This window comes from Anoplophora glabripennis, unplaced genomic scaffold (genome assembly GCF_000390285.2).
Source record: "Anoplophora glabripennis isolate ALB-LARVAE unplaced genomic scaffold, Agla_2.0 scaffold51, whole genome shotgun sequence".
Taxonomy (NCBI): domain Eukaryota; kingdom Metazoa; phylum Arthropoda; class Insecta; order Coleoptera; family Cerambycidae; genus Anoplophora; species Anoplophora glabripennis.
The window spans coordinates 1,097,890-1,120,853 of record NW_019416324.1 but is presented as its reverse complement, the minus strand read 5'-3'; the positions used below and the strand labels follow the sequence as shown (position 1 = coordinate 1,120,853).

General features: G+C 33.7%; 1 protein-coding gene across 1 annotated transcript; it reads right to left on the bottom strand.

Moving 5' to 3' along the window:
• Positions 1-16,714: 16,714 nt before the first annotated feature.
• On the bottom strand, positions 16,715-17,990 carry LOC108907608 (pyruvate dehydrogenase E1 component subunit alpha, somatic form, mitochondrial-like). Its single transcript, XM_018711351.1, has 2 exons — positions 17,567-17,990; positions 16,715-17,478 (listed from the first exon to the last, which is right to left on the bottom strand). Exons 1-2 carry the CDS (start codon positions 17,988-17,990, stop codon positions 16,715-16,717), a joined length of 1,188 nt encoding a protein of 395 aa, XP_018566867.1.
• Positions 17,991-22,964: the final 4,974 nt, after the last annotated feature.

The window sequence follows — 22,964 nt, the reverse complement described above, 5'->3', positions numbered from 1 at the left end:
CGTTACTACGTAATCCTCCGCTTCGGATTTGCACGGATCTCCTTTGAAAGATAACACACAAAACCCTGTTGAACAAATCTTCGCACGCATTTTAATTGGAATATAAAAGTATTGTTTTGTATTATTGGCGTATGAGAAAATAGACAATTTTCCTTAAACAACACGTGACTGGTAGTGTCATGAGTTCCTGCAAATTAATCAAGGATTATTACGCGAAATTTAGGCCGATCCTGCGTCGTCCCATTTGATCAACTGATCAACTGTTTATTGGTAAGAGTAGATGCTAGTACTGTTGACGATAATTACGGCACAAGCACAAGAATTGCTCGACAAACAAAACAAAAATGTGTCACATTTGACCTTCAGTCACTCTGATTATATTATTAATAAGTTTTATATTATTTGAGAGATGAATGTAACTTTTCTTTTGTACCTTATCCACCGACCTTTAAAAAAATGAATCCGTCCAAATATAAAATATTAAACCCGAGGCATAATTATATATTTCAAAGGGAATTCTTCCACGGCGAATAATATACGTTACCCGCATGAATATAATAAAGAAATCTCCTCCACGATCTACCGTTTAATTTATAGGAAAAGATAAATGACACTTTCAAGTTGTGTGATTTATAACCTCATTTTGTGTTTGCAGTACAGAAAACATATTTTAATATCACATACTCTCCTGACAGTAATTTGATGAGGATCGCTCTGCCTCCGGCGACATTCGATAAATCCTGCTGAATATTATGTTAATACAGCCCGGACTTTTCAAGTGATAGGCTTATTTATCGCAAAAGCGCAGTGGCTTCGTATGAAGAGTTTAAATGCTTAAGATGTATCTATTAAAGTAATCTATTTCATCCAACACAATTTCTTGCGACATGTTAATGAACTATACAGGGATTTTAGTTTCTAAGGATAACTCTGCCTTGTTATATTGAAATAGAGTGCATTAATAAAACTCTATCTTTAAATAAACATTGATTTTTCGAATAAATGTACCACTGATCGATTTTACTTTTAACGAAAAAAATATTACATTTTAAACGGTAATTTGATGGTTGTAAATATTTCTGTACTTTAAATATGACGCAGGGTTACTGCCAGATACCATTTTTGGAAAATTCTGTTCATAAAACGCCTTTGTAACTACTCAGTATGAATTTCCAAGGATGCTGTTTGGACTGCCTAATGTCTCTGCAAAGTAAAATAAGATAAAATTAGCATATACCGACCTGAATGATATTCTTCTTTTATCTCACACTGTACTCGAAGGCTTGCAGGTGTTTTCAAGATGTATTGAAAATATTAAAAGATGTAAATTTAAATCGAATGTATCAAAAGTCATAAAACAGACCTAAAACACTAAAAACTAGTTTAAACATAGTTTCCCCCAATTAATTCAGGCACTGTTATGTCAATCCTCATTTATAATTGTAGTCTAATAATATTTCTATCCCTAATTCCAATATCAAGGTTTAGAGAGATATTATTATTCAGCATGCCGCACCAACATTCAGGAACGATTAACCTCATTAACTGCGAAGACAGTCGAACTCCAACTGATGTCAATCTCTCTCATCAACACAACAGACGTTAATTCATCATACCATATGGGTAATGTACGTTGCTTTATCCCAGTTCTCCCTATGTGGTTTACATATATAAAAATTGTTCTGCCTCCGGGAATCGAACTTGTAATGTTTGAGAGAGGTACATTCTAACCCGTCTACGCTACGAAACCAGCAGTACAGTCTGAATCGTTCCCAGGGGATATAATGTTATAATAAATGTTAAGTGGCTTGGCTTCTCCTCTGATGTACCATTGCTGCACCAATTTGTAAGTTCTTGTGAAAATAATGACCAAATATTTCACTGGCTTGGAAACTGGAAGCCTTGCATAAAGTATGGTTAGAATCAATAAAAAAAATCATCACAGAAAAATTTGCATTTGCAAGGATCTCTACGAACTCTTGGGAAATCCACCCCATCACACAATATATCCGCCACGAGACAATTACACAAACTTCCAAGTAATCGTAATTCTATCTAAAATTAGTTACACTACAACTCCTGCAGTAAACTTACTGCAGGAAAACTAATTCAACAACAAACAATAGCTGGGAAGACCTGCACTACCTGCCTCCGTCAGTCAGCTGTTTAATTTCATCAACTCATCCGAAACAATCGAACGAACTTTATCATATCGTTGGGCGCTGAACAAATTGTACATCGCCGCGTGCTTCAGCAGTGGCGTAGACTTAAGTAATGTTATTGTTTTAGCAAAACAAGAACGGGAGTTATTTGCTCGGGGGTTTCTATGCCTTGCGTACGCTACTGGGTAAAAGCACCTACTCATAACGTGCCATTTTCTCTGTTTTGCGACCACATAACTCATAAGGAGTGCCTCGTTGAGCCACACGATTACTGCGGATTACAAAGTTATGGTGTACTAATCCCTGAGTTATATCGCAACACTTCTGACAAATTGCGTATACGGAGTAGAAAATGATGTAAAACCACGTATATGACGTTTCATAAAAATACATTTTCTGCAAAGCTGCTGTAATTATAAAAAAGAAAGTTCTATAAAAATGGTTAATGTCTATTTTAACTGGTCATCCTATCCAGAACACAGTGAAATTTTTAAGTTGATCAGCAGAGGACGCATTTTCTATTCATTAAGAAAATTGTTTTTTTTTAATTTTTTTCAAAAAATTATTTTGCGAAAACTGTCCAACCGATTTTAATGAAGTTTGGTGTGCTGTTTTATTATAGTCTAAAGTTTTTTTTACCAGAATTAGAATGCCCCCGGAGCAATTAAAATATTTTTAAAAAGTTACCTAAAAAACTTGTTAATTTTGCCTTTTTTTCATCAATTTCCGCATCGGTAATAAATTTAAACATTGTTAACTTACAGTATATTGTGAAAAATTCAATTCTAAAACTTTTTTCCCTCTTTAATATTCTTCCAAAATGCATAGGTTTCACGATATAAGTAAAAAACTCGAATAAAATATTTTTTTAAATTTTTAATACATATTTTCAATTTTGAAAATGTTCCAGACCTCGCCCAGATCTAGGGATCTACACTTTTATTATGTGAGTTGTACTGAAGGTAATCCAGAAAAAAATGCTTGCCCCCTCTCACAACCACCTCAAAACAGATCCGCTTTGGTCTAATACTACAGATCAGTATTTACACATGTAACTACTCAAGAAATTAAAACTAATTTAATGAGGTGGATATTTCGAGAGAGAGAGAGAGAGAGAAAAATAACAGGTTTAATTGCAGTGGGACTGATCAGAATGCAAACAGAAAAATTAAATTCCATACCCCGCTGAAAAATCCATCAGAAATACGTTAAATTACCCCTGAAGATCGCCCCGCCGGCACCGAACAGCTAATCAAAAATTAATCGAGTTCCAGGATTATCGCTGCAATTTGTCATTTCCGGTCTTAAAAGTCGCAAAACCATCCGTCAAAAAATTCACCCAGACATTACTGCCAGACTCGCTCGCTGAAAGCTTCCCAAATTACATAATATCCTCCCCGATAATCAAACGACAAACTAGGAAAAAAGCAATCATCTCAACTCTCGCGATTACCGCGGTTGGAGCCGGTGTTGCCAGATATACCGTTTTTACTTGAGATCTTGTGTTTTTGCTTGTAAGGTATTTCTTAAGTTGTGTATACTTATTTCAAGAATATATTTGGATATAAATATTTTCTCAGTAATAAAAAATATTTCTTTCAAACTCGCAAGACCTAGTACAACAGCTAGGATCGTTTGTAATTGTAATGTAAGTTTAACGAACTAGACATAGGTCGGTTTGGGACTTATTGATGGTACCCGCATCATTATGTCGTTAGAACGATCCAGCTGCTTTAGTGTTGTTAATCACAAGGAGATGTGTATACACAGAGCGTAAGTGCTGGCTCCATCTATCGTGCTACTTCTCACCTTCGCAATTCTGTGACCTACAATTTTCTTTCAAGAAAATATAAGTTTGATTATAATATGCTACATGTGTTTGCAGTTTATGATGAACTGTAAGAGATATTGTAGCTAAAGTCCGAGATAATAAATTTCAAAATTATAAAAGATTTGAATTAAATTATATATATTTACAAATAATACAAATTCTAAGAAAAATTATAGATTACGGCAAATATTTCACATAGTTTGACGAAAGTATATACATTTGAATAGAATAAAATAACATTTGATATTTGATACAAATATATATTTTTTTCAGTGTGGGTTTGAACATATTGTAATTTTTCCTAAAAGGTCGTGCACTATCGCAATAAAATTAGTGTAAAAAAAATTTAGATTTACTCCTTGAACAACCGTGAAAACAATTTTTCTTACGCAAAAATCATTTTTTAAAAATCTGTTTTATTTGTTAAAGCAAATGTGAAAAAAACAAAATGTATATTTTATAATAACAATGGCAATTAGAACTAGGTTCGAATAATCGAGACTCCGTAGTATAGGCTAGCGCTTGGTTCGGATAATCGAGGTGATCGCGATTTTCACAATAACAAATACAAAAATTGTCAGGAACCGAAAAAATTTACCCCCAAACAACAACAAAGAATTCGTGGTACCGAATTCCAATCTCATAGTTTAATCAAAACCTAGAAAAAGTTCCAATTAGAGCTAGGTTCGAATAATCGAGGTTCCAAAGCATAGGCTAGCGCTTGATTCGGATAATCGAAGTAATCGCGACTTGACAACGTTTTATTTTACTTTTGAGATTTTCTACTAAATCATAAAACTGACATTTGGATGTTGCATTCATATAAAATCCAAAAAATATATTAAATAAATTAAAAAATACAAATTTGGAAATGAATAACAATTTTTTTAATTAATCATTTCAGTGTCAGAATATTTCAGTGGTCAAAATTGAAATTTTTGTTTTTTTTTCTAACCAAACTAGATATCTACCTGTTATAAAGGCTGCTGACGACAGTGGCGTAGCAACTTTTTGAAAAAAAAAAAAACAAATCAAATCAGAAAAAGTTTAAAATTGAAAAAACCAAAATTGGGACAAATAACATCAATTTTTTTATTAACGTATGAATTTGAAATTTTAATAATAATAANAAATTTCAAAATTATAAAAGATTTGAATTAAATTATATATGTTTACAAATAATATAAGTTCTAAGAAAAGTTATAGATTACAGCGAATATTTCACATAGTTCGACGAAAGTATATACATTTGAATATAATAAAATAACAATTACGGCAAATAATTCTTATGATTGTATTTCTAAAGGTCAAAGGTAGACTCACATTCAAAGTTACGCCCTGTATATCTCAAATAATGTAAAAAAATAATGTTTAAATAATGAGTAATATAAATTTTCTATATTTGACGAAGATGTTGATCTGGCATAATGAACCACGATAAATGAGCTTCCCCATTTCTGCGTTTTATATCTCCATAACTAAAACATCGATTTTCTTAAAACTTCAGTACCCTCTATGAAATAGGTCAAGTAGCAGACATGTCGAAGTTGGTTTAATTACGACGTTCGGTTTTTTCTTCAGCATTGAAAGCGCGGGGCGATTGAAACGCATACTAGGAAAAAAGCAATCAACTCTCACAATTACCGCGGTTGTAGCGAGCGTGGCGTCTCGGCGCCGCCTCTGCGCAGGCGCATCATTTTGCCGGGCTTCCCTAGACGAATCCAGCTCCAGTTCGCCATCGACGAACCGCTGTATCGGTGAATTTCCACGGGTTTTCCCGGAAAAAAATCCACGAGATTGACGAGCGGTGAGCGCTCTCCCATCTCAAGTCCCCATCTCAATGCAAATGCTGCCATTAGGCCTAATTTACACGTCTGTACGAGATTCATGCGAGAAGATTAATTTGTAAGATTAGTCGCGGGGAAAACAATTCAGTGACTGATTGTATGAGTGTTTCGAACTTGATCTGTGTCGGCGTTGGCATTTCCTCAGTATATTTCTAGGATTATTGCACAGGTAAATTGCGTCTGGCGCCCGGCTGATACTGTGCAATCACTCGAAAGTAATTTCGGAAAATTCCACATTTTTACAATTTCTCTACAGTCCTTTACTGTCGACAGAAATGTTATTAGCAATGCGACAATTTTCATCCAAGCTCAAAAAGTAGCAAACATGAAGTTTTATGTAAATTTGCATGCACAAATAGAACAATTATTTAGAGACAACTCAACTACAGTTTAATACAAAGAATGTATGTTTTTATTTTTTTAATTATCGTTGTTGTACAGTTACTATATAAAATTGCAAGAATTTTGTTCTGCATATATTTTGAAGGAGAATTAAATGATACTATTGTTAACAAAGACCATTAAGCTTTTAGCCTCCATCTTCACCAGTTGAATCAACTCAGTAACAAGTGTTTTTGAAACTGAATTCAGAAACTACTTTTTATTTTAATAATATTTTAAATTTTTTTAAATAATTGAAGTTTTAGATTTAACACGACGCGACGTTTGCTACATAGCCTAAAATATTATGGGGGATGAAAATAGTTCATAAGAGTATATACCACATTTCCAAAATAATGTACGTTGATGTTTTTTGGGTTTTTGTAAGTACATATTATAAAAATAGAACGTTTTTCTCAAATTTTGAGCAATTACTCTGTCTATTAGAGGGCATGTTTTAGTGTAAACTAAAATTTAATCTCGTTAAAATCAAGTGCAGATACATAATTGAATTTAAATACCTAAATCTTGTTCAGCAGCACGAACTGATGAATTAGGGTAAGCATGAAAATATGCCAAAACATTGACGATATTACCGTCATCTAAAGTTATCGGCTTTGGCAAAATTCTATGTGTAGAAATTCGACTATGTTTTAACGTTTTCCATTCTTTAACAATAAATAATACTCAAACATTCACTGTATGTGTTAAATTGACAACAATAAAGTGGTGACAGATTAGGTGCTTGTTTTGAAGTTCCTCTAAAAATTTCACAGCCATCCTCGCAAGAAATTATGCGATATCCGTTGACTGCACAAAAAACAGTAAATACCTTAAAAACCAGCAGAGATAGGTATAGGAAACCATTATACCACTCGAAAGAGAACAAAATTATTCATCAGATTGCGCTAAAATATACAGGGTGTTCCATTAAAAAAAAAATAAGATGATTTAAGTTGACTAAATTCGGCATTAAATTTCTACCACCCTGTATGAAATGAAGTCATTTTGAAATTATGGCAGGGAAGCTTAGAGTTTTAGTTATGTCTCCTATAACATTTATCGTTCCAACTTTATTATTGTAAAATACACATCTTTTTGAATTAGGCAGTGCTTTTTTAATTTTTTTTTTTGAAAAATGCTGATTCAATTGTACAATACAATTGAAGTTCGTAATTTTTTTGAAAGTAAGATATAAAATATTTTTATTTTAATGAATTTACTTAAAAAATGTAAAACTATATTGTATGCTATTGACGTTTGTGTAATTTGTTGAACAGTGCCTTCTTTGAGATGTATCTCAAGAAAAATGTTAAAGTACACAACACGCTCATTTGAAAAAACGTTATTCATAGCAAAATAAATCTCTATAATGGGCGTATTTATTATATATTTTCAGATATTTAATTCACCCACTAGCAGGTTTTGTCTTTTTTATTAAATTTTTTGAATTTTTGTTTCCCTTGGTACTATCTTTATTTCTGTTTTTCTTATTTAAATCTCAGCAACTAATCTAGAGAGGTTCAACCTTATGTAAACAAGAAAGAGAGACGCGATTTTGGAAAAACAATTAGGAAAAAGAATTCACAAGGCCGTGAATGAACTGCTATGCAGGCCATGACCTAGAATGATATTTGACAAGAATTGTTCACGAATAAAACCAAATTTCTTATTTATTTTAATATTTCCTTATTTAATTCAAGTATTTAACAACAGTGGACAAAACTAAGGGGCTTTAATAAAACCAAAATATGTAGTTTTTGCAGTGAGGCGCCAATCCGCCGTAGACCCTTCCTGGAACGCTGATGCGTCCGGCGGCGTCCTGCTGGCGCTCTTGACGTAATGCTTAAAGATGGGTCATTTGCGAACATGTGGACCCACAGTGTTAAAAATGAGATGTGTTGATGATGTATAGGTAGAGATTAGTAGGTTGCTCTCCGTCAGTAGGTACAAAGCGAATAGCAACGACATTTAATATATGATAAATACTTTGTTACATCTCGAAACATGTCGATAGATGGACTTCCAAACAGCTAAATTGTCTCCTAACGACACTCATGCTACATAAGCGTGACGTTTCCGCCTCCGATTTCTCTTCCACTCGGAATATCGCAATCACACATGTACACGGGACGTCTGCGCTGCTCCAGTCTCAGAACAATTCCACATATTTCCAAACTATTGGCAATTTAACAGTTCATTAAGCTCAAATTAAGCTTGCCCCGTATTCCGTGCAGTCTCCGCAATCATACGCCGCAATGATTACTATGATTTATATTTACAATACAACCGCCTAAATGCCGCTATAGCGCCGGTAAATGGGAATCTATAATTTTCTGATGCGAATGGTCTCCGACGAACGCCAGTATTATAATTAGCCATTTCGTACTAATTGTACCGTGCTCATTTCATATAATAAGATATATTTTATTAGCTATAGTGGAATTGTGTGTTTGCCTCTGGTGCAGCAATAGAGCAGGTATTTTATTCTGTGATGGAAAACATGGCGGCATAATCGCATAGTTTGGGTTAAATAATTATGCCGTTATATTAAAACAAATGAATCCGTTGCGTTTATGAAAATGCATGATTAAATTTTACCAATATAAAGCACATTCGAATGGATTTAAAACTAATTGTTACATTCCCTGTTTATCGAAACATATTCGCGTGGAAATAATAATGTTCCAGAAGTTAAATTTATCTATAACTGTATCTCCGTAGGAGGGGAAAATTTGTATAGGATCTTGTCATGTTATTTTAACATCCCCTGTATAAATGCGAGAGACTGCCCACATATTCTGGGACACCCTGTATAATAAACTAAGACTTACGACGATAGATTAAGATGAATTGACGATTAATTCATCGAATTAACGTTACTCTTATTTTTTGCGCTGATCTAGTCCTTATGGCCTTAACTAATGAAACTTGGCGTAAGAAATTAAGCAAAAATAAACGAAAGCCTCAAGGAACTTTATCTCGGTAGCAATTGCAGCAGACTTAAGGACGAAATACCGAGAACATGGTTCAGGCCCCATAAAGCCGCCGAGTCATTCCCTGCAGCCCGAGCAACAAGAGACTCGTGAGCAGGGGCGATCCAGGCAAAAAACAACAAACCACCACCCAATAAACTTCGCCGTCCTTTTTGTAGTCGTTGCACACAATTTCCCTAACACTTTTGCGTAATAGGGCGGCGTAACAATACGGGTTTGTGTGACAGGTAATCCATCAATAAAAGCCCGTTCGTGCCCCTAAAATAATAATACTTGTCCAGCTCAGTTTGGAAGTAATCTGCAAAGGAAATGGAGGTGGTCTTTAAATAAATTTGAACTTAGGTTGCTCAAAATCGAAAGGATTTAAAACAATAAAATAATGTGTAAAATGTTTTAAATACAAAATTAGTACAATACAGTAAGGGACATAATCCAGTCGGCCGAGGCTCAAAACTTCGTGATTGCGGTCATTTTCACTTCAAGGTTTTTTCAAAAATCGGCTACAAATATGTTATAGAAACACAAACACTACACAACAAATGTGTAATGTGTAATGCAAAATGATCAAAAATACGATGTTTTGGACCTCCGCCTTCTAGAGTATATACTGTCGGGCGGTCGAATCTCAATCGCACTAAATGACGTAACGAGCTGGTTCGGCAGTAAACTCCCGTTCAAAACATTTAAGTATTTTGCGCGCCAAAGTTTAATAACTATTAATTAAAAGCATTTATGACTATAAGGTTATAGATTATTTCTAGGCATTTACAAAAATACGTGCAAGTTGCCCTTTGTACTAATAAACGTAATATGTAAGCACTAGACAAACAGTAGTAATCTATAAATAATCAAATAAGGAGTAATAAGCGTTGTAGAAGCAGAAATAGGCTAAACCTGTGGTTAAGCCGTGTGCTTCTCTATGCTCACAATACACAATGCTACTGACTGCCATAAAAACACGTGCCATACACTCGACCAAGCAAAGTGTCAAACTCACACACACACAAGTACAATAAAATGCACAGCAGGCATTAAAGTCCGCTAGATACTTATCGAAGAAATTGATCGATGCGAAGCTTATTACTTATTATTGTACTATACCTATAGGTATATTTTAAGGTAAAATTCAATGTGAAGCATTTAGTGTAGAAAAATAGATACTGCATACAATTTGTGATTTTTCTGTACAAGCACAAACGCCAAAGCCTACTTTTACTGCTCTACTGCCTGGACTATAAGAAAATGGCTCCTCTTTACGATTGTACGTGAGATCTGCATTAAAACATTCGCGTTTATTGCAAAATCTTGTAAAATGTAATTAACCGTTTTTACTATTTCCGAATAAACTGCACATGCTACTGACTAGGCCTCTAATGGAACCTTGTTCCTCCAGTAATATAATTTTAGTCTTCCACATGTGTGGTCGCATTCTCCCGAATTTATGGCTCTAATTATATTAAATTTATAACTTATAAGGACTATTTATTTGGCAATAAACTTTATTTAGTACGTAAGTGGGGTTTAATAACAATTACATAAATATGTACAGAGTGTCTAAGAAATGGTGAGCAATATTCTGATTTTCTAATTCGGTAGGATGGGATTCAGCTTAAATTTAAGCTATCCACCGTTTAATTTTGTTACCGTTTTATTTATTTGGCGATTATCTGCTGCTGCGACAGTATGATTATTTAATATTTATTTTAATAGAGCATTTTTTTTATAAATTCCTTAACGACTATCAAAAACAGGCCATTAGGCGCACACTGCAGGGCATAACTCAAGCCGGCTATGCGTCCTGCACCAGCATTCCGATACAAATTTAAAAATAACGTTATAATTGCGGATTTCCGTAAGCTGCAACGCCATAAAATATTTGTATGCGAACTTTTCCGCGATTTCCCGATAAAGCTCTACAACTCACTGGTTACAATATCCCGATAACGCTATCTCTGTCTAACAGCGCTACTAAACCGCTTTTTCAATGTATTAAAGATTTAAATTTATATGTTTGGAAATCCATGAAACACTTCTATTGCAGCTTTAATGGGTGTTGTGTGATATACATCGAACAGAAAACTGCTTTTAGCTGGATCGCGCCGAAGCAAGTGTAGTACGGGATTAAATTTTTATGCGTTTGCGGGTAATAATGTATCTTGCATGTTCTGTTCTTGTAAAGAATTGCTTCTTAATATTTAACTGGATATGGTTATTTGTTGTGCTCAAATGCCGTTATAGAGCAAATAAAAATGCCTTCAAAATGAAATTGGATCGTCAAAAATAAAGGTATTGGTTATTTAGCAGGAAATATAAGAGAAAACTTGAAATTCTCCAAAATTATATGATAACTGATAATAGGTTTCGAGGAGGTCAAATTATGGTGACCTTATAGTCAATTATCAAGGTCATTTCATATATACTATACTTTTACTGTTCCATTTTAAGTCTCAGGCTAATATCTCAAGAAATAAACGGGATGGTGCAAAATATTTCCAACAAAAGTTGTCAGGTTTCGGGGGGATCAAATTACAGTCAATTATCAAGGTCACTAAGGTCAACCTTGATTTTTTAAATGGGAACCCATATTTTTATTAGTTACTTTAGTATGAAACATTTTTCTTGAAAAGGCTTCCTGTAATAAAAGTATGGTTTCTATTTAAAAAAATCAAAGTTGACTTTCAAATGACCTTGATCTTGATCTGAAGGTTTTTTTCAAGGTCACAGTAATTTGATCCCCGAAACCTGGAAACTTTTGTGGATATATTTTTCATCATCCTGCTTGTTTCTTGAGATATTAGCCTGAGAATTAAAATGGAACAGTAAAAGTATAAGCTCTGGCGAGAGAACGAGGCATTAAAAAATCAAGGTTGACCTTGAAACGACCTTAATAATTGACTTCAAGGTCAGTTCAAAATATTTTTTTATAAAAGTCGAAGTAAAAAAAATATGCGGGCTGGTACATCAAAATGGGACACCTTTTATATACAAGGTGCATTAAAAAGTAAACAGGACTTTTCAAAAATAAAAACAGAAACTTTTGGAACACGTGTTAAAATATTTTTGCACAACTTGTGCATTTGTGTGCGTTCTTCCAATTAAAACTATAATCCGTAAATATATGTTTTCGAATGGAATGAAATTTTTAAAGCAGATTACTCCGTGCAACTGTCAGTAGACCACGCAGTAACAGCCCCCTCTATTTGCGAATGTAATTAAAGCTTTTAATCTGCATTTCCGTTATTACCGATATGATTGATTCTGCTGCAAATTTGACTTTGATATATTTATTTCATAGAATTTAGAATTCATTATATTCAGTTTCGCATGTATAGTCTCATTTAAATTTTAATAACGTATTAATTGTGGGGTGAAATAGTAAGCCTGAGAATAAAATATCCGCCTTCTACATGTGTATACAGGGTGTCACAAACTCGATAGTATGGCCCTACTGTGAGGATACAAAAAATTTAAATAAAATTTGGGACACGTGGTGTTAAGTGGGATGAGGTAAGCTTCGTTTTCAAACGAAAGTATTATCTTTGGGATTTGACAAAAACGACTAATGACGTCATCAATTATATTTTTTCCAGAAACATACCCAATTTTTTTCCTGTTAAAAGCTCAATTTTTCCTAATAAACTTTTATTAGAGAAATTTGTCTGTATTACTTATAACTTTTTTCCGTTTATTTCCACGAGAAAACAGTAAAGTACTTTTTTTTCATCTTCAAAAGACCTACAAAACTAGCTCTCGAGCGTCAAAAATATTGATTAGATCAAAAGTTATAAACTGCGTTATTATTACCAGAACGTTTTGGCATCGCGTCCTCTCATTTCTTATGATAATTTCCCAGCTTATTTTCCTGGCCTATTAGACTTTCTGACATAATTATGTTGGAAAGGCTGTTGTTTATTAATTTTAAATATTTTCCATCTCTCCCATCGGTCTATCTAGACCTCATCATTTGTTTTTCGACTAGAGAATTTTTTTGACATATTATTGGCCATAAAATCTGCGAGTTATAAACTTCCTGTATCCACCAAATGCCCCATTGCGAAATCAGAGTTATGAAAGCGATTCTTCCAAATTCTTAATCCCTTTGACTTTTTCTAACGGCGCCATTCCGGGGAAAATCCATAAATCTCGGGGCCCGCTCGAGAAAAAATTGCGGTGAAAAATATTCCTAATCCGAAATATATTAAAAGTCGCATCGATTTAGCAATAACCGTTAGCAATTTGGCTTCGGGGCGTTGAATGCAGTCCATCTATTATTTTTAGTGGGTAGTATAATAGAAGGAACCCGGAGAGAACAGAAAACTTGTGTAGATTGTAGTAGATTTATTGGAGTGAGGGAAACAGCTGACGGTGATAATAATATGTGATTGTACCTCGGACCCTTTGATTAAAATTGCCCGGGCCCACTCGATCATTTAGGGTTTCTTTGTGTACATAGTTTATATAACAAAGGTTTTTTTCGCAATAAAATACTTTCCAGACTCTTTCTTCTAGGACTTCGACGTCTCTACAAATTCGTGAACTACTATGAAATACCAAGAGAATCAGACGTAAGAAAATAACAAAAGAAGCGGGCGAGACATTAAATGATGAATTGGGATATGTATCAAGAACTTTTAAACTAAGGTCAGTAGGGTGGAATCAATATTATCTTTCTACAAAACTGAGATGTTTTATATGTTTACTTTTTATCATCAGATCTATATTAACTTTACCTCTAGCTCCAACAAATTTTGCTCGTTAAAGTTTAATATGACAGTTGAAACCAAGAGACCTTTAGAAGATAAAGTTCATTCTATGATACTTGCCACAATAATTGATTGAATTACTTTATTTATGCAATTTTTTTAAGTTTGTTAATTTAAACAAGTACGAAGCGTCCGCGTCCTCGCCGCTCAAATAACCACACTGAACTTGACCCTGTTACTGTATCGTAAACAGTTGATTAAGTCGGGCGACTCAGGGTCCGCCTAATTTTCGCGTAACAATTTTTTATTAATTTTTTTGGAACACGTGACTCTAGACCACAGGCTGTTTTTATTACCCTATTGAAAGAACGCGCTTATTTTAGAAGCACTCCGTATTTCTTCATTTTATGAATAAGTAAAAGTAGTTTGTTCAAAAAATACAAATCATGTATTGATTAGCTTATTTCCCATCGATTCGCGCGGCACAGGGTAAGTAACTTGCACACACATTTTTTCAATTAAGGCGAAAATTACACTCCGGCTCGGTTCCGAAGTTCGCAGCAGGAATGTACAAGTTTTCAAATGAGAATTTCCCACTCGCCGGAAACGATCTGCTCAATAAGAATAAATGGGAAGTCCCGGAGTTATTCGAAAGTTTTTAAATTAAGCATTTTTTATTTTTACGCCGGATGCAAATCCTGCAGCTTACATTTAAGATAAAGGTTTATGTAATTTATTGCTCCAAGTTCCGATTCTTCAGCCACCAATGGGGCAGGTAGGGCAATGGATGTCGAACTATATTCAAAGCTGACGTTGATTTATCTTCTGGAAAGTTAACTTAGCGTATTAATTCTACATCGAATTATTGTTTGTTAACTACTATCGAAATAAATGAAATTGACCCTCGAGTTTGAAAACCGATATTAATAAAACGTAGGGACAAAAAAATTGAAATTTGGACCATATATAGCCTCGCTATTACTCTATTGTGTGCTAAAATTTCAGTTAGTTTCGTTATTCCATTTTTTAGTTATTAGTGAAAATGTTGAAAAAATCACGGTTTTCTGCCTACAAAATTCATACCTCTCTCTTTAACTCGTAATATTTTTGTTAACTGATAAAAGAATTCCAAATTTTTAGTGACGATAAGTCGAACTATTGCCTTTAGTACTGTGAAGGTCATTTATCTCAAAAGCTCTTCATTTTTTTATTTTTAAGCAAAACAGAAGCGAGTGTTATCTCTGTAAATATTACATTCCTAAAAAAAGGAAAAAATGTCAATAATTCTAAACAACAATCTGCAAAATTTTTTTATAAATATGATATTCTTAAAAACAGTATCGGAATGGTCAATTACATTTATGGTCTGATGCAGGGTATACAGTATAATAATAATTTATTATACTGTATAATAATAAATATATTTTTTTAAGTAACAAACTCATGTATATTATAAAAACATTTCCTAATTAGATAACTCTTAAGTTTAGTTTTAAAAAGATTATAATTTAATTCAGTCTTAATGTCTAACTGATTCATGAATTTAATACCCATGTATGATGGAGATTCTTCATAAAACGATGTTCTATGGGAAGGTATTCTTAATACATTGTCATATCTGGTTTGGTAACTGTGACTGTCAGCGTTTCTAACAAAATAACATCCCTTTTTTAAAACCTCTAATATACACTTATAAATATAAATACAGAGAAAAGTTAATATATTATTTTCTATAAAGTAGGGCTTACAAGAAGTTAGTGAAGGAATTCCAAATATTAATCGGATATTTTTTTTGTGAAATAAGAACTCTATTAACTTTGACGCTACTGGCACTACCCTAAACAATAACATTAAAAGACAAGTCGCAATAAATTATTGAGTAGTAAATGTCAATCAGCTTTTTGGTATCAAATGTAGACTTTAACTGTAGTAAAGCATAGTATCCACTATTTAGCTTTTTGCTTACATATTCAACATTACTGGTCCAGCTCATATCAGTCAATAAAAGTACCTAAAAATTTAGTAGTATCAGATAGTTTGATTATTTATTTATAGCCTTTATATCTGCATTATTTTAACAAATTTTTTCAAATTGTTGTTTACAATTACTCACTGCCTGAGTCAGTTTTTTCTTTAATGACTTAATAACTAAAAAATGGGATAATGAAACTAATAGAAATTTTAGTACATAGAGTAATAGTGAGGCTATATATGGTCCAAATTTCAAATTTTTTTGGCCCTACATTTTCTTAATATCGGTTTCCAAACTCAGGAGTCTATTTCATAACTATCATGACGTAACAACCATGATGTTTTCGGATTCGCCTTTCAATTTTCTACAAATTCACCAAAGAATATGAGGTTTCATTTTTTGGTCACCATTTGTGAATCACCCTGAATAATACCATTTCTGAAATTAAAGTTTTTTAACGATTTTCATCATTCGGGCAACCAACCAGTAGGTAGTTTTGGTTTTTTCTTTACCTATCAGGAATATTTCAATGAGGTTCTTGACTTGGGTAAGCTGCCATAAGTCTTATCTGCTATAACCTCAAATATGTGACAGCACAAATAATGGCAACATTAATATTATTGGCTAAAATGGGTAGTATAACACATCCCCTTGAAGCTTAAATATTTATTAATACACTTATAATTTATACAAAATAGCAGATACAGGAAAGTTAGTTCAAAGCATTGGCGAAAAAAATTAAACAAATAAACTTTACAATTCAGCTACAAACACGTGCAATATTTGGGCAAGATTTTTGGACCTCTTCAGCCGAATATTCGATTACTTGCAAGAGCCGAAAGTAGCGGTGTTTTTGTGTTGGATAAATTTGCCATACCCGGGCATCCTAATAGCGCCCTTATAATTGCAATAAATATCATATCCCAGTTCCTCATTGTCTAGTGGCTTATCTCCCACCGCTGTTTTTACAGTTTTCTCCACTTCCACCTTGGTTGCTTTATCAACCTCATTTAGTTCCTCTTCCGTCGCAAGGTTGCTAGATAAGATCTTGTTCTTCAACAACATTATAGGATCTTTCATTTCTCTCACTTGCTTGATCTCGTCTCTGCTCCTGTAACTGGTACCAGGGTCTGAGAGGGAATGCCCGAAGTATCTATAAGTCAAAAGTTCCAACACAATTGGGCCGTTCCCACCGCGGATGTATTCTAAACAAAACTTCACTCCTTCCCTTACTGACAGAATGTCCATCCCGTCCATTCTGATTCCTGGTACAGCGTCACCCCTCGTGTATAGATCCTGATTGGCAGAATGCCGAGAAAGTGGTGTTCCCATGGAGTATATGTTGTTCTCTATTAGATAAAGAACGGGTAGTGAGAGCAGCTTGGCTTGGTTCATCGCTTCGAAGACCTGACCTTGGTCAGTGGCACCGTCACCGTAGATGGTTATGCAGACCCCTCCATCGCCTTTGTACTTGTGTGCCAGGGCGAGCCCTGTACCGAGTGGCACGTGGGCTCCGACTATAGCGGCGCCACCGTAGATGTTGGGACCGAACATGTGCATTGATCCTCCCTTGCCCTTTGAGCAACCTACGTTGAAAATATGTATTATACTGGTCTTGCCTATTGGTCTGCAGAAAATGTTATTGTTTGTGAGAGTTTAAAATTCTAAACTAACCTGATTTAACTCCTGCCACTTCCGCTATGATAGACTGAATCGAATTGCCCATCGACATCATCCAAGCGTGGCACCTGTAGGAAGTTATGGCGGTGTCCGTAGGTATCATCAAAGACCTGGTGCCAACACAGACAGCTTCCTGTCCGGAATAGAGGTGACAGAATCCTCTAACGATTTTCTTGGAGTACAAAACGCTTATCTCCCTTTCCATCTTGCGGATCAGGTTCATCGATCTGAAAAATTTCAAAGCATCTTCCTTCGTTAGTTCGGTACTTGTGGCAGGACCTGCATCCAACTTGTAGAGGTCATAGGGACTGCTTTCGAACTTGGCACAGAGAAACCTCTTCCCGCATTTTGATACTCGTATGGCTCTGTTGATGGTTTTGTTATTGATTCTCGTCGAAAATGAGAGTATTCCGCTCATTGTACTGGAATAATTTAATAACCTTTTTGGTTAGTCAGTCTTGCGAATTAAATGTCACTGTCACCAACGACAATCTACTTTCCGTTAAGCTGTCATGTGTAACAAAATTCTCTTTCCAAATGATAATAAATCCCTGAGAAATATCCTATTACCTCAGCGAAGTAAATATTAAGTAGATTTTCCCACCCGACAATTTATTAGTTGACTTTCTATTAAAGAAAACAGGAGTATAAGAAATTGTCTCCTACTCCGGCTTTTCATATCTTAAAAGTGTGTTGTGGAGAGGGACTTAAGACCTGAGGACAAATAGTCATCCTCCGGCTCATTTATATTACTGTCAGCGCAATTTTTAGTAAATTAGGAAATGTACTCAACGAAATTGGCGAGAGTACTTATCTGGAAGACCGGAGGGAAGCCGAAACAAATGATTATCGTCCCATTAAGGGACAATACGTGTGTATTAAATTACTAAATTTATCTAGCACTATGAAATTACGTGGCGTCTTGAAATAAGAGGAGTCCAATTCTATATTCAAATAAACATGAACAAACTTACATTGTATTTTTAATTAGAAAGCAACGAATAGTACACCGGTAGGTATCTAAAAAAAATATTCATATTTACTGAGGTCACAAGCGCATATTTAAAATAGTCGAAGTTTTTAAATTACTACTTCACATTTTGGTAATCTTATTATTCGCGTCATTGTACAATAACATGTGATCTGAAGCTTCGCATCGATCAATTTATTCTATTTGTGATTTGATTGAATTGTCGTTTGTGCGTGTGTAAGTGAGTTTGATACTTTGCTTGGTCGACTGTATAGCACGTGTTTTTATGACAGTTTATGGTTTTTTTCTTTGAATGATGATGTTATTTAACAATTTAGACATATCACTTTCAGTACCGAGTTAAAATTGAAAATTACTAACTATTTATAGTTAAGGAGCTCCCGCTGCCAGGAAAACGGTTATATTAAGACAAAAACTAATCGTTTTATAGATTTAATGGTTTCAGAAAAGCGCGGTAGCAAAGTACGTTTAATTACTTATATGCACGAGGGTGTTAGACCCAGAATAGTTAACGCGAGTTTCAGCTTTCTTTAATTATCTCAAAAGGAAAGGATTACGTGTTCCTCGAGCGCATTAATCAACCTGTTCGTACGTGGAACTTTAATCGATTCAGGTGGAATAAGACCAAATGGAGGAAGTGTTAGCTGGTAGACGAGTGGTAACTCTTGAAATTTGAAATAGGAGAATTCACGTCTACCAATTAATTCATACATATTTATGTATTCTTCTATTCAGGATGACTTTAATGACAATAATCTACGCCGAGTGTCAACAAAATGTTGTCACCTTCATAGGGGACTCGGTTCAAATTTTAGTGACTGTAATTAGTCATTACTGACTACAGTCACTAACAATCACTAAAATTTTGATATAAAGTTAATTAGAGTTTAAAATATTACTGAGAATGTATGCGATGTTTATGAGACATCCATCAATAAGTTTTGACATAAGCCTACTTTGAGAAAAGTCACCTATTTTCTTCACCGTAAGAGTTCAATTAAAAGCCTTTTTTATCGAAAACCGTCCACATTAGGAAGTTCTAACAAAAGTACATTATTTTTAGAAAATAAAATTGTACATTAGAAATTGGAGCCCGAATGGTAAAAAACTTAACCTTAAAAAAAATAGAACCTAAAATGTAATAGGAATGTAGCGTAACTAGTGCCCTCTATGAAATATCCAAAAAATAATTAGACCAGCGTATTTGGCGTCCTTAAAAACCCCGGAATACCAAATTTCATAAAAATATTTCGCACCGTTTGGAAATTTTCGTAAAAATTCTATTTAAAAAATTTTATTTTGTCGCTCTGTATCTCGAAAACAAGAGGAGATAGACATATAGTTCATAAGACAAAAAATTCTTATTTTTTGTCGTACTATCACCCCCTGAATTTACGGGAGGTCTTTCTGAAACACCCTGTATATTATTTTATTATGAATGCTCCAAAGTTGTGGATAACCAAAATATTGCTGTGCTCAAAAAATTGAAGCGGTAAGGTACCTTTGGTTTTTAACGATAACTTTCTTAATTTTAAAGCTATTGAAACGATCCAAAAACTATTTTATGAAAAATTTCGACAGCTAATAGACCAGGGTCGATAATTTTTGAAACCAAAAAAAATTATAGTAGGATGAAACCCATTGGAAAAGAAAGAGAATATAATAGAAATGAAAGGAAAAATAATTTACGGGCGATCTGAGGTCGGGAAGGGGAAGGGGGTGAGTTTTTAAGGGTAAAAAACGGTTTCCCTTGATTTCCGGAAAAACTACAAGTCTTATGGAAAAAAGTTAAATGGCAAAGTTGTAGGTAATAAAAAGATCTACAACTTTTGTATTTACACTTTTTTCACATAACCTCAAAATTTATGTGAAAAATTCAAATAACCAAGTTTTTGGTTTTTTATTTTTATCTTTTACAAAAAAATTTTTTTTTCACGAAATTTGGTGAAAACTTACCTATTTATGTCCCAAACACGCTGTAATTTTTTTGATTTGAAATATTTATTTTTTCACCTTATTTTTACTTAATATCGAAAAAGCACCCTAATTTTCAATCGAAAATTCTCACGTCAAAATATCTGCTTTTTTAAAAACGTCGGTGGGCTTTTTCTTCGTTGAAATCTCTACTTTCTGATGGTGTAAAAAAATATATACATTACTATGGTAAGTTTTCTCAGGAAATGCAAAGAAACGAACTAGAATCCGAAAATTTTTTTCTAATCATTATGTACAATTTTGAGCTATTTATTAAAATTTACACTTTAATTACTCGAAAAACGTAAGATTCCATGTTACATTGATAAACAAAAAAATTACAAGTCGAAATATACTATTATAATTAACAACCAAATAAGTTAATAAAGTTAATATTTAATAAGACATCTACAATATTTTGAGAAAGTTGTAGAATCTTCTTTCGTTTCTTTGCATTTCCTGAGAAAACTTACCATAGTAATGTATATTTTTTTTACACCATCAGAAAGTAGAGATTTCAACGAAGAAAAAGCCCACCGACGTTTTTAAAAAAGCAGATATTTTGACGTGAGAATTTTCGATTGAAAATTAGGGTGCTTTTTCGATATTAAGTAAAAATAAGGTGAAAAAATAAATATTTCAAATCAAAAAAATTACAGCGTGTTTGGGACATAAATAGGTAAGTTTTCACCAAATTTCGTGAAAAAAAAATTTGTTTGTAAAAGATAAAAATAAAAAACCAAAAACTTGGTTATTTGAATTTTTCACATAAATTTTGAGGTTATGTGAAAAAAGTGTAAATACAAAAGTTGTAGATCTTTTTATTACCTACAACTTTGCCATTTAACTTTTTTCCATAAGACTTGTAGTTTTTCCGGAAATCAAGATAAACCGTTTTTTACCCTTAAATACTCACCCCCTTCCCCTTCCCGACCTCAGATCGCCCGTAAATTATTTTTCTTTTCATTTCTGTTATATTCTCTTCCTTTTCCAATGGGTTTCATCCTACTATAATTTGTTTTCACTTTTTACCATTTTTGAAGGTTTAAGCACTGGTCTATAAAGGTACTGTAAAATTGAATATTATTTAGAGATTATTTACGTTATTTTGGAGATTTTTGAGGTTAAAGAGTTTGAAAAACATGAACTTCGTCCCCAACTGCAAACTTCTAGCAGCGACATCTCTGTTAATTTTTATCCTACACAAATAAAAAAGAAACCAAAATGTTCTGTGAAAAGAAATCTAAACCTTTGTGCTTTTGAATATTTTTTGTATCTTTTTTATTTTAAAGTTATTTTCAGAAATATGTTATTTTTTTGGAATTAAAAATTTGTTTCCATCAGAACGTAATATTTTCAAAAATATGCGTTCTAAACCGCTTAAACTTGTATAATATATTGTTAGCACATAAAAAATGTAAATTGTAGAAGGATTACCTTTAATTTAAAATCTCGTGAAAAATTAATCAGTTTTGTACTGATTTTTTTCCGAAAAAGCGAATTAACAGTTTTATTTTGATCATAACTCTGTTAATTTTAATGCTAACGACTTAAAGTCAAGTTCATTTTAAAGATTTTTTAAAGTACTTTAAAAAATGTCCTGTGCATTTTTCTTGAAAAATAGAATTTTTTTAGTTATTTTACGTTAAATGCTTCCAATTTAGTTTCTGGTTGACATGAAATTATCTTCAACCAGCCGTATCTCAGCACCTATTGCACCTACATAAATGAAAAAGAACTCAATCTTTTTCTTTTTCTATAAACTTCATTTTCATATGATGTCTATTTCTCAAAAGTTATTCGAGAAAAACTTCTGAAAAACGTCTTTTTTCAATAAAAAATGTACATTTTCAATCACTAATAACTCCGAAAATGTTGACTTATCGAAAAATGTTCATAAGATACTTTTTGCTTAAAATTGATTGCTTTATCGGTTCCTGGGGTTATTTTCAATCTTTCATTTTTCACCCCCTAGAAGGGGAGGCTTCCACCCTTTGGGCAAAATCGCTCATCGGCACTGCATAACTCTTGTTTCTTGAGCTATTTTCTACTTACAGTCCAAGTTTTACGTCAATCGGTTCTATCCGAAAGAATTCGGAGGAGAAACCTTTGGTTCCCTGGACTATCATTGACCTCTATACCATTGTACTCCAGGTACGTAGAAATCCTGTTTTTAATACATTTCGTTCTTCTCCGAGTTAATTACGTTTTATTTGATAGCCTTACATCGGCCTCGTTACAGAAAGAGCCGTCTCTTCGCCGTGTGGCATTATTACGTTGATTATGGAACTTTATCGGTGTAGTGGCTGAAATTATTATGGTCCCCATAAGAGCTTACGGGATCGAGCGGACGTGGCGCACATGCGAACTTGGAAAAGTGGAGGCAGATAAGGGTCGACAACTAGCCGTTCGCCTCTTGCCTAACCT